This window comes from Anopheles ziemanni, chromosome X (assembly GCF_943734765.1).
Source record: "Anopheles ziemanni chromosome X, idAnoZiCoDA_A2_x.2, whole genome shotgun sequence".
Taxonomy (NCBI): domain Eukaryota; kingdom Metazoa; phylum Arthropoda; class Insecta; order Diptera; family Culicidae; genus Anopheles; species Anopheles ziemanni.
Genome location: NC_080707.1, coordinates 16,801,398 through 16,812,402, shown reverse-complemented (window position 1 = coordinate 16,812,402; position 11,005 = coordinate 16,801,398). Strand labels below are relative to the sequence as shown.

The window sequence follows — 11,005 nt, the reverse complement described above, 5'->3', positions numbered from 1 at the left end:
AACGGGGGGTTTCTGCTATAACTTATGGGGCAAAGTGTGTAGCAAATAAAACATCACATAGTAAATTTCCGGCCTGAAACGTGTTTGACCACGCGTTACATCATCCGATGTTGTATCGCTTTTTTACGATAAATCCGTTTGATTAGCGTTTACGGGGCATATTATGGGGATGCTGCTAACGGCACATGGCCATACATGCGGCAGGCCGGAGGCTTACTTGGGGCTAAGATACATTTGTTACTGTGTAAAATAATTTCCTAATAATCGCGCTTTCTCGCAGGGAATCGCGTGATCCGTATGCAACGACTGCCGTGCAAACCACCTTTCGGTAAATGGTTAAAACGAAAGTGCCGTGAATCTAAAGCAGTGCTTCGTTTTCGTTTCACTGAGAATCTTTCCCATCGGTGGCAAGCCAGAGTGCTTCGTTCATCTCACCGTAGCAGTGCTTGAGTTCCGGATTTCTGTACTTGTTTTCGTTTTGTACCGATTGCGAATTGGTGCGGCATTTGGTTAAGCATAGCTCGAACTGATCGGTGACCTCGGCGTACAGTGCCACCTGCCTGCCGTTCGCCTTAGCTAACACATCCTCTAGAATCGATCGCTACAAAACAAAAAGGGTGGGAAGCAATCTTGTAGACTGGGAGAGCAGTCCAGTTTCGACCCGTAGGCCGGGTGTTATCATACCTTGTCGGAATTTAAGCAGCAGGACACGCAGTACTCGTACACCGCACAACAGTGGTTCGGTTTGCATGTGGTGCAAGCGAACTGCTTGCTCGGTTCGTCGTCCGCCTCGTCGCAGCACCCATTTTGCAGCAGTTCCACCCGCGGGCAAACGTACCCCCGGTCGTCTACGATAAGCGACTTGCCCTGAACGGAATTGCGGCAGTTCGTAGGAATCTGCTGCTCGCCGGTTTCGTTGGCTGTACCGCCCCCCGCTTGCACTGCTTTCGTTAGTTCAGCTTTCGTTTTCGTCCACAGGATTACTTTATGCCGCAAATGTTGAGTTTGTAGGTCTCCATTCAAGCTTAAGTTATTATTCTGTAAAGACACATTAAAAGCATTAGACTAGACCATCAACTTTGACGGTGTTTTATGCAGAAGAAAAACAACCGTTTTGCACGGGTATCATTACTGAAGAACGCATGTTTGATTTGGTAATGTTGTTTGAAAGCTGTTGACTTGGTCTCATATGAAGCTGATAGGTTATGCTGAAAGTGTCTGTAAACAGCTTACGCACGTTTCCTGTGCACCTTGCCTTGTATAAATCTTACCCTGCTAATTAGATGAACCATGCAGTAGGACAATGAAAAGAAAAAAATGATTGCTAACACCAATCTGCGTCGAAGGAACTTTGCAACCACGACATAACACATCGTAGTTCATATCAGGGGAAAAGTTACTTTTGCACGTTGCCACCCGGCTACGACATAATACACCAGAGCCAAGGCTCCACACAAACGCTTTTAGAATCCGACCAAACCCGCCAGTTCCTGTGTTATATTCCGCAAATTTCCAGTGGCGAGTAATGCGAACAGGAACATCGGGAAAAACGTAAACAAACGTTTTGCATCTGACAAAACCATTTTCTTTGCGACGATAACACGAAACGTCAAGTAGCATGTAGACATACTACACACCGTGCATCGCGGTTTCATAAGGCGTAGCATAAAGTGTGCGTGTGTATGTGAGGTTGTCGCTGACAGTTGTACCACGTTGCCGCACGGTGTTATGATTTCATGTGTGTTTATGTTTTGACCGTCCTGGGAGGAATATTCAAGCCCCCCATAAATTCTTACATGAAGCAGCATAAGTCGATAAAATCGGCTTAGTTTTTTAACGGGTGAGTTGCTTGAGTGAGGTTGGAAAAATTATCCAGTTCTTAGTGTTGGCACTCGTGGCATTCAATCTTTTCGCATCCTTTACCTGTTGATTTGAAGATATATTTTTAGAAGCCGTTCTGCGGAAAATGAAAACGGGTCTCGATTATAGGAATAAGCTAATTCTAGCGCCCATGGTACGTGTCGGCACGCTACCGATGCGCCTGCTGGCTCTAGAATACGGCGCCGATCTGGTTTACACCGAAGAAATCATCGACTGGAAATTGCTGCGGGCCGAACGCCTTACTAATGGTTGGTAGCATTTGGCTGACATCATCAGACGGGTGGATTGTACATTAATTCTTGATCTTTCGTTCACACAGATGTACTGGGCACGATCGACTACATCGATACCACCGACGGAACGGTCGTCTTCCGCACCTGTGCGGAGGAACGCAACAAAGTGATCCTGCAAATCGGCACTGCGTCGGTGGAGCGCGCGGTTGCGGTGGCAAAAATGGTCGGTATGAATAGTTTAGCACAAAAGTCGCCTGAAGGTTTATAGTTATGTTTTGTTGATTTGAACTTTGCAGCTACAGCAGGATGTCGCGGCGATCGACGTGAATATGGGTTGCCCAAAGGATTTTTCCATTAAGGGTGGTATGGGTGTCGCCCTGCTGTACGATTTACCACGAGCGAAAGCAATCCTCGAAGGGCTGGTGAGCAGCGTTACGATACCTGTAACGTGCAAAATTCGAATACTACCCGATCTTGAAGAAACGGTGCAGCTCGCAAAGGAACTGCAGTCGACCGGTATCAGCGCGATCGGTGTGCACGGACGAACGAAAACGGAAAGGCCTCGGGATCCTGTGAATGAGGGTATGCAGCATCGATAGGGAGATTGATTGCTATTGACTCGAACCAAAACTTAATGCATATGCTTGCTGCTGACTCATTTTAGAAGCCATTGCGAAGGTCGCAAGCGCCCTGCACATTCCCGTCATTGCAAACGGTGGCTCGCAGAGCATCACAAGGCGCCACGATGTACTGCAGTTCGCACGTCGGTGCGGTACCACTAGCGCCATGGTGGCCCGTTCCGCCGAGTGGAACTGTTCGTTGTTTCGAGCGGACGGTCCACTTCCGCTGGATGACGTTATCCGACGCTACATTACGCTGTCCGTCCGCTACGATAATTCACCCTCGAACACAAAGTACTGCGTGCAGATGATGCTCAGGAGCTTGCAGGAGTCACCGATTGGAAGACGGCTGCTCGACAGCCAAACCATGCAGCAAATTTGGTAAGTGCAAACCACTCACTTCATCTTGTTAATGCTCACGATTGCACTGTTTTCTCAACAACTGCAGTGACATCTGGGAGCTGGGTGAATTTTGTCGCGAAACGCAACTTAAGTATCATCACGCTGGAATAAAGGGAAGGCGCGCCTGCCGTCCGCGGACACTCTCCAACGATGAATCGGAGGAGAAGGCGAGCGAGAGTGGTCAGGTGGCCAGCAAAAAACAGTGCCTCGAGGAAAACAACCAAAACCAGAGCCAAGCGACGCCGTTGATGCAAGAAAATATTTGTTTCATACGAAGCAACTTTCCGAGTGGTAATGTTTTATTGAATCTAAAATGTTGATTCTTATGCTATACCATGACGTTAATGGAACTTATGGAAATTACGAATTTTTCACAGACAATGATCTTCCAAAGACAAAGCTCTACACGTACGCCACGCGCAATGGACACCCGAAAGCGCAATACGAAGTCCAGCAGAAGGACAAACTGTTCCGGGCGACCATCCAGTTCGGCGGGCAGCGATACAGCAGCTCGTTTTGGGAAAAAAATAAACGCTTCGCTGAACAGGGGGCCGCCCTGGTCTGTTTGCTATATCTTGGCGTCGAGGAGCGCAGTGCACTGATCGCAAACGGTGCCATGCTGCCAGAAAAAGAATCGACCGCAACGGAAGGCGATGCTACTGAGGCCGGTGCAATCAAGACATCTCCAGTGCAGCTGGCGGTCAATACTAAGATGTTACCAAAGGACGAAGGCTTGGAAAATAATGGAAAGAGTGCGGTGGAAGACATGCCAACGTAGTTTTGTGAACTATTGGTTTTCCTTAATTGATACCGTTTGTTTAAAAAAATGTAAATATCGAAATGATGCAAATCATAAAGTTGTTAAAATGAGTAATATCGAAAACATCCCACAAAGCTTGTAAACTGTATCGAACCGAAATGAAACGAAGTTGCTTCATCGATATCGATGTAAAATTAGATCTTTCGCATGGAGAAAAAAACGCTAATGACAAGATAATATCTAACTAAACGATTATCTCTACGTACTGTGTGCATTTTTGCAACCTTGTATGTTTAGTGCGAGTGCATTTGAATTATGAAATACTACCTCATAGTACCGTCTAAATGTTTGAACCAGTACCGCATATGGAGTTTGAGGCACATTTCATGCTGCACGGATACATAAAAAGAAAAACATTAAGATCTGACGAAACGCCCATCCAATAAACCATCCACAGTGTCCAACGTATCAGTTTCAATGTTCACAATGTTAATAGTAATGTTCGAAAAATGATTGTCTGGCATTGTTCTATTGCCCGATAGTTAAATCCATCACCGAGAATCATGTAAAACTATAATGTTTGATTGAACCCTTTCAACGAACGTATTTTTGTATTCATTTGCCAGCGAAACAGAACACTTAAAAGAACAGTTCTATTTTTCCATCAGAGAACTATTCTAAAAAAGACTTTACAAAAGACCAATGATCAACGACGGGTTTTAAAACTCTCAAAGATAAATAAAACGTGTAACGTGAAAATCATCTTGTGCTTGGTTACATTACAAACAGATTAAAGTTTGTTGTTTAATAATGAATTTTGTGATTTATTCTAAATTTGCTTCGCTGCACCATGGTTGTTAAACAGATGTTATTCCTACTCGCTACTGCTGTACGTAATCGATAGTTTGCGGAAGTCGTGCAGATCTTCCAGCCAAACGTCTCCCGGGTCGGCCGACGGTTCGAGGGCGGTAGGAAATGGGGGTGGACCGGCCGGAGCTCCCTTCGCACCATGCTTTCGCAGTGGCAGTATCGTGTCGTAGATGTACACGATGCCGTTCGTGCTGCCGGCAATGTTGCTACCCATCACCCAGAGCACGTTATACTGGGGGTTGATGCGCAGGATCTGCAAACCGCGCAGCACACGCCACCGGTTGCCCATGTGTCCCGGCATCTTGGTGCCGGGCCAGACACGCGCCTTTCCGCCGCCCGCTCCAATGTTGCCCGGACGTCGGTGCGTCTTGGTGACACCGTGCGACTTTGGCATGCCCTTGAAACCGTGCCGCTTTACGACACCCTGAAATCCACGGTCCACCGTAAGACCGCGCACGTCCACGAAATCGCCGACGCGAAAGTGGTTCACCGTGAGCGCCGTACCGGGTGGAAGCTGCGCCTCGGGCGAGATCAGGAACCGGCAGAGATGTTTCTTCGGCAGCACGCCCGAATGGGCGAAAAGACCCGCGTAATCCTTGGTGAAGAGCGACGGGTCGCCGTGTTCGGCGCCCACCAGCAGGCAGCCATACGGTTTGCGCCAATTGCGACTTTGACGTGGTTCCTGGGCCGGTCGGTAATCTTCCGGCGGTATATACTTCACCACTTCGTTGTCGATAATCTACAAGGAAAGTATTTGATTCGTTTCAGTTCTACACAGGCAGTTTCGTTTAGTTACCAAACAGAAACAGAAAATTCACGTTACCTGCAGCAGTGTGGTTCTTATTTTCTGACCATTTTTCGTCCACATTGGGTACTGGCCGATCTTTTTCGCAATCACTCCGGTACGCTTGAGACCCGGGCTCCACTCGGCCAACTGGTCCTCGTTCGCCAGCTTCACCAGGTTCGATTGGCTACGGTTGGCCGCCTTGAGTATCGTCTCTCGTTTCATTTCGTTCAGAAACGCACTGTTGTCCTCGGTGAACTGTTCATTGTGTAGCTAAAAGGTGGCGGTGTTAAAAAAGAATACATTTACACGTATGCTCACTGTGGTTCCAATACCGGTGGTCAGAACTTACTGTGCGCGTTTTCTTCACGAACCAAACCGGATTCCGGAGCCGGGGTCGATTAAGGTAGTTCTTCGATCGTACCGGGATAATAGTGGTGCTCCTGTCGGTTGCAGGAAGGTTAGTGCGTTAGCAAAATAATACTGAGAATAGATAATCGGATAGGAAAGGCTTACCATGGATGTGGCAGTAAAGTGCGACACAGTGTGATCACAGTGTTTGCTGAGGAAAACATGATGATGGGTGTAGCCTACGCCAATCGGCCACCGGTTCAGGAGTCCGTCCGCACCGTTACGAATCCAATTCAAATGCAATGAAAGATGCAAAACAGGGCCAGCAAAAAAAAGCCGAAAACTGCTCGGGATTTCTGTTTTCACGCTGCCCGGCACAAGGAATAATCCTGAGTCCTTGCCGTAGGTTCTGTCAAACGATTCGATTGAATAACCAATCTGAAAACAAGAACGGTGCCTTGGTGTGCGTGTCCGCCGGCGTGCTGAACTGTCAAACGACTTATCGTTCAACATAGCGGTTATTATAAAAGTGGGTATAAAAATTCAAATTATGTAAAAATTACCATGAAACGGTTATTAAACCTTTTGAGCGTACATTATGAATTTACCATTTGATGGAATATTTTATCAGGTTACTTGAAATTGCTGACTTGTGCCTTCCTTTCCTTTTTTGGTTCGTGCACATTGAAGGTAAAAAATGATCATGTGCTTGGTCACAACCAATGAAAGCCATCGAGCACGCACGCACGATTTATGGTCTCCGTGATCGGCCGGATGCACAGCGAAAATAAAACGATTGGGAAACTGTTTACAGCGATGCCAATAGAAAGGCGACTGTCCAGACTCCAGCACTAGGGAGAACACCTCGCTGCGGAAGGTGACGGTTAGGTGCTCTCGATTGACTGAAATGTGCGTGATTTAGTTTCGTTCCCATTCGAAGCCAATGCCGGTGTCGAGTTGGACACGCTGCGATGGGATCGGGGAGGCGTTTGGTGAATTAATACGCAATTGGTTTGCGCGCCTGGTTGCGTTGCATTGCGTTTTTTTTAACGTGCCAGGCATGAGATGCAGCGCAGTCCGTGAATCATACATGAATACTTGCATATTGTGACCAAAGTCAATAAAATTGCAGTTGGCAAATAAGGGTAAGTATAAGCCGTACATGCATGGGTTTGCATATGCTGCCTTTAGCTACAGCGGCTATTTGTAGTCCGCAGATGAGTTTTGTCGTTGATAATTGTTCTTGACCCGAAAGCTCCGGTTGCATCGCTCGCAATGATAAAGCTACCTACCCTTTTACATTTGATGCAACTAACGAAACTAAGGGCTGTGTTGATTCCCAAAGTGGTAGAGAGCTGGAGATGCGTTTTTACGGAGCACTGCACTGAAAAACTTGCTAGATTTCAATTATTTGCCGCGAATACTGAATTGATACCAATTCATATGACATTTGCCCAAGGTGTTTGAAGCGCTTAGTTGCAATTTACACACCTTGAACGAGGGAAGGTTCAAAAATAACGTTGGAATAATGGAAACTATCAATTAAAGTTCTAAACAGAGATGCTCTTTCGGGTTGGTGAGTAGGAAAAACAAACATTTCGAAGTACCGAATGTTCACTTCACATAATTCTCATGGCAAACTATATTTATTGAGCGTGGGTAAATAAATATTTATTTGAAACTTGACGAAGGTGCTCTCTCTTCGTGACCAGGAACTTCAGCGACTGGTTGCATATTTGTGGAAAATATACCCTAGTTTCGCACCGATCAATCATCTTTTTCTTCTGAACAGTTTTAACGGAATAGCTCCACGCAACCGGAAGTACATTCGTTACGATCCTTCATTCGTGGGTCGTGCGGAAAACAGTCTTTGCTTCCAGAGCACCGCAAAAATATAAAAATGACTATACATCTGATAACGCTCGGCCCGATTATCAACTTCGGTTGCTGAATTTCGTTTCCAACCACACGGCTGAACACTTCATGACGCTTCATGCAACAATTGCTATCTGCCAAACTATCTGGCCAGGTGTTTTCTTTTTCGCCTCTCGGCGATCGTTTGTCTAATGGATGATTTTAAGTTCGTTAGTTTTGCTGCGTCTTGCCTGGCGGAGGAAAACCACGGCGGAAAAAAAATAAAAGTACCAATCAAGGGGAGAGGAAGCAGCCAAACCTTTCTCTGCTCCTAAACGGCTCTTGTAGAGGTGTTTGCATTTTCATCGTCTTTATGCTTTCTTTCTTTTCTACCTTCCGCAGCTCCCCGGTTGGAGTAACTTTTATTTTTCCCATCCACTCTTTGCCCCCCTCTCCCTAGCTGCATGTCTGCGCCTCGTTTTCCCGCCGTGTTTGTAAATGTGATGCTATTTTCTCCCGGTCGGTTTTTCGGTAATGAATCGATGCTGATGATGATGATGACGCCGAAGATGCTGATGTTTGCGATGATGATTAGCAATACCGACAGCAACAATTGAACAGCAATTACCATTGACCTATTAAATCATTACACTACGTCCTCCCTGCGCTTCCCTTGCTGCTCGTCTCATATACCTTCTCACGGGATCGATCATCACCAAAACACCGCGGTTCTCTAGCGAACATCGAGCAAATACGAAGTGAAGGATGGCTAGTGCAAAAAGGCTGGGTAGGAAAATCTACCGATCGGGTCGACCCCATCTGGACGCCCTTATTTTTATGGATTTTTGCCTCACTGGAAAACATACACAGAAATGAATGGGGTTCCCATCAAATGAACATGAAGTGTCGATCAAATTTCTCCAGCAGCGTCCGGAGCATCGTCAACCGATTCCATTCACTAATCTCAGTGCATCTTACATTTTTTATTTCACCTTGTCTTACCATTGTTTTACACTGAATAAGCAATCGGAGAGGATACATCGAACGTCGAAAAAGAAGAAGAGTTGGGGGCTTTCCAAGCATGCAGGATACAGTTTTCGGGCAGCCTGAAAAGATTGCCGGCAGGTCACGATCTCTTGACGGCTTTATTGATCCCAATCTGTGTGACGTATGTTCGTGAAACATAAAAGAAAGTCGCTGAAGGTGAATTTGGGGGGAAGTGAATTTCTATCAACTTACTATTCGATGACTTGCTGGCGATACCGAACATCGTGCCCAATTTCTCCCCGCTGATCGCACGGATGAGCAATCGGTTTCACTTTATTACGATAGTACCGATAAAAATTGGACTTTACCAAGCCCTCATAAAAATGGAAGACAAAAAGGTTCAGGACGACGCTCCGTTGCATCGGCTAATTCTATGGATGGTGACCTTGTCCAATCACGCACCGTATACGACTTGACAGACTCCCGTGAGCTGACCAACGGGATGCGAGTAGTACCGTATGTAGGGGAAAGTGGGGCAATAAACGCACCTCAAGTGAAAAACATTTCTCGTAGTCTATGACTCCTTCTCCAAATACCAAAAACTATCAAAACATTAAACAATTGTTACTAAGACTGACATTTTCTAAGAGTACTAATTTCCACACGTTTCAAACAACTATTGTAGGAAAATTTAGTTCAATTTGTTTCGAAGACCAAATAAAAATGCTTTTATTGCAATGAATTGCTTGATTCAATATAAGATGTTGATTATGAACGTTGGATTACCATGTAGCATTCCAACTGTTTTCAGTATTCGTTATGAATTAAATCAACTTATTTCAATACACGCTAAACAAAATAATGAGCTACTTGACGGACGTTATCCTAGTTTCTTTGTTAAGCGTTCTTGTAAAGCAATGGAATTGTTATATGATGTATTTCAATAGTTCATCAATTTCAAAATTGCATAGTTCTGCTAAAAACATGCCGATGAATTTTGCTCTACTGGTGCGTCTTACCCCACTTTCTCCTAAATACGTTTCAGCCTACAAACTCCAGCAGATGAGAAAGTACAAGTGAAAAGATAGTGGCGTCTTTCTAAGACTAACCACATTAGTAAGTGTTAGAGTCCTAGCTTATGTTTTCATAGATTAAATTAAAAATAGAGGAAGATACAAAAAAGATCAAAACAAAACTGAACCATTGATATGAGAACGGACAAATGAGGAATGAGAGTCAACGGAGGATTGGTTTAGTAGACTCTGTTGGATTGGAGCTTTTTGAATCGATTTACATTGGGCACGGATTGAGTTCTCATGTTTGGCCACACGATCGGGTACGCGCATGCGACGGAGCCCCAAATGGCGACCCTGTACTGCCGCCTCACGCGCTGTAGCGCTGTTTACAATTTAATTCAATTTTACGACCATGAAACCGAACACGGCCCGCCGCAAGTGTAGCCCGCGGCCCCCGCACACCGGAACCGGGCCCGTCTTGCGGTTGCGCTTGCCTGCACCTGATTGCTTCACTTTGCTTCACTTCACTTGGCGCGCGCCGTTAAGCCGCGCCTTACCTTCTGCCCGCCTGGTTCTAATCAAGCCACTTTATAAATATTTAGATAAAGCACCGGTGCAGCACGCCAGCGGGTTACCATAGCTCGGCGTGCTTCACGGCGGACGGAGGCGGAGACCACTTCGCCAGCTTCACCTTCTCCGATCCCAACCCACGGGTCGGGCTGATGACTTTACTGGGCGGTTTCCCGTCCGTCCGGCGAGCGGAAATTGCTACTCTAGGGGTAGGGAGCGAGGGGAGGGAAAGGTCGAACGATGATCCAATCGTATCCCGGCCCGGTACACATGATGTTTTACAACCAATTGAGAATGACCGAAAACTGGGGGAAAAAAGGTAGAAAATGCCGGCTTTCAGGAGTTGATTCAAGACTCTGGAGATCCAAGACTCAACTGGAGGTTGAGGGCTAGCCAGAGCGCGGGAAGCAGGCTGGAAAGTTCAGTTCTCAAACAAGCTCTGAAAGTCTCCAAAAAGCGAAGCGCTTGTTCGTAGGTTTTTGAGTAATGAACGGTTTATTATCCATCCACCGAGCAAGCAGGATGCATGCCCGCTTTCGTGCTGAGTCTTCCGATCCCTCGTGGTTACAGTTCGAGTAATAAATACAAGCCACACTGGAGCGTCATAATCATATACAAGCGACACTAGAGGACCGTATGACTTCAAGAATAATCCCTCTTTGAATTGAAATGGAGCA

The 11,005-nt window shown here is 46.1% G+C and overlaps 3 protein-coding genes across 3 annotated transcripts; 1 reads left to right on the top strand and 2 right to left on the bottom strand.

Moving 5' to 3' along the window:
- Nucleotides 1-1,534, bottom strand: LOC131290896 (SREBP regulating gene protein). The gene is made up of 3 exons (XM_058320082.1): nt 1,272-1,534; nt 685-1,038; nt 1-601 (listed from the first exon to the last, which is right to left on the bottom strand). The coding sequence occupies exons 1-3, from the start codon at nt 1,371-1,373 to the stop codon at nt 383-385; spliced, it is 675 nt and encodes a 224-aa protein (XP_058176065.1). The 5' UTR covers nt 1,374-1,534; the 3' UTR covers nt 1-382.
- Nucleotides 1,535-1,966: 432 nt separating this feature from the next.
- Nucleotides 1,967-4,155, top strand: LOC131290795 (tRNA-dihydrouridine(20) synthase [NAD(P)+]-like). The gene is made up of 6 exons (XM_058319971.1): nt 1,967-2,129; nt 2,201-2,337; nt 2,411-2,696; nt 2,779-3,115; nt 3,183-3,427; nt 3,514-4,155. The coding sequence occupies exons 1-6, from the start codon at nt 1,967-1,969 to the stop codon at nt 3,912-3,914; spliced, it is 1,569 nt and encodes a 522-aa protein (XP_058175954.1). The 3' UTR covers nt 3,915-4,155.
- A 543-nt stretch (nt 4,156-4,698) lies between these two features.
- On the bottom strand, nt 4,699-6,138 carry LOC131290792 (large ribosomal subunit protein uL3). Its single transcript, XM_058319966.1, has 4 exons — nt 6,067-6,138; nt 5,903-5,993; nt 5,590-5,823; nt 4,699-5,505 (listed from the first exon to the last, which is right to left on the bottom strand). Exons 1-4 carry the CDS (start codon nt 6,123-6,125, stop codon nt 4,771-4,773), a joined length of 1,119 nt encoding a protein of 372 aa, XP_058175949.1. The 5' UTR covers nt 6,126-6,138; the 3' UTR covers nt 4,699-4,770.
- Nucleotides 6,139-11,005: the final 4,867 nt, after the last annotated feature.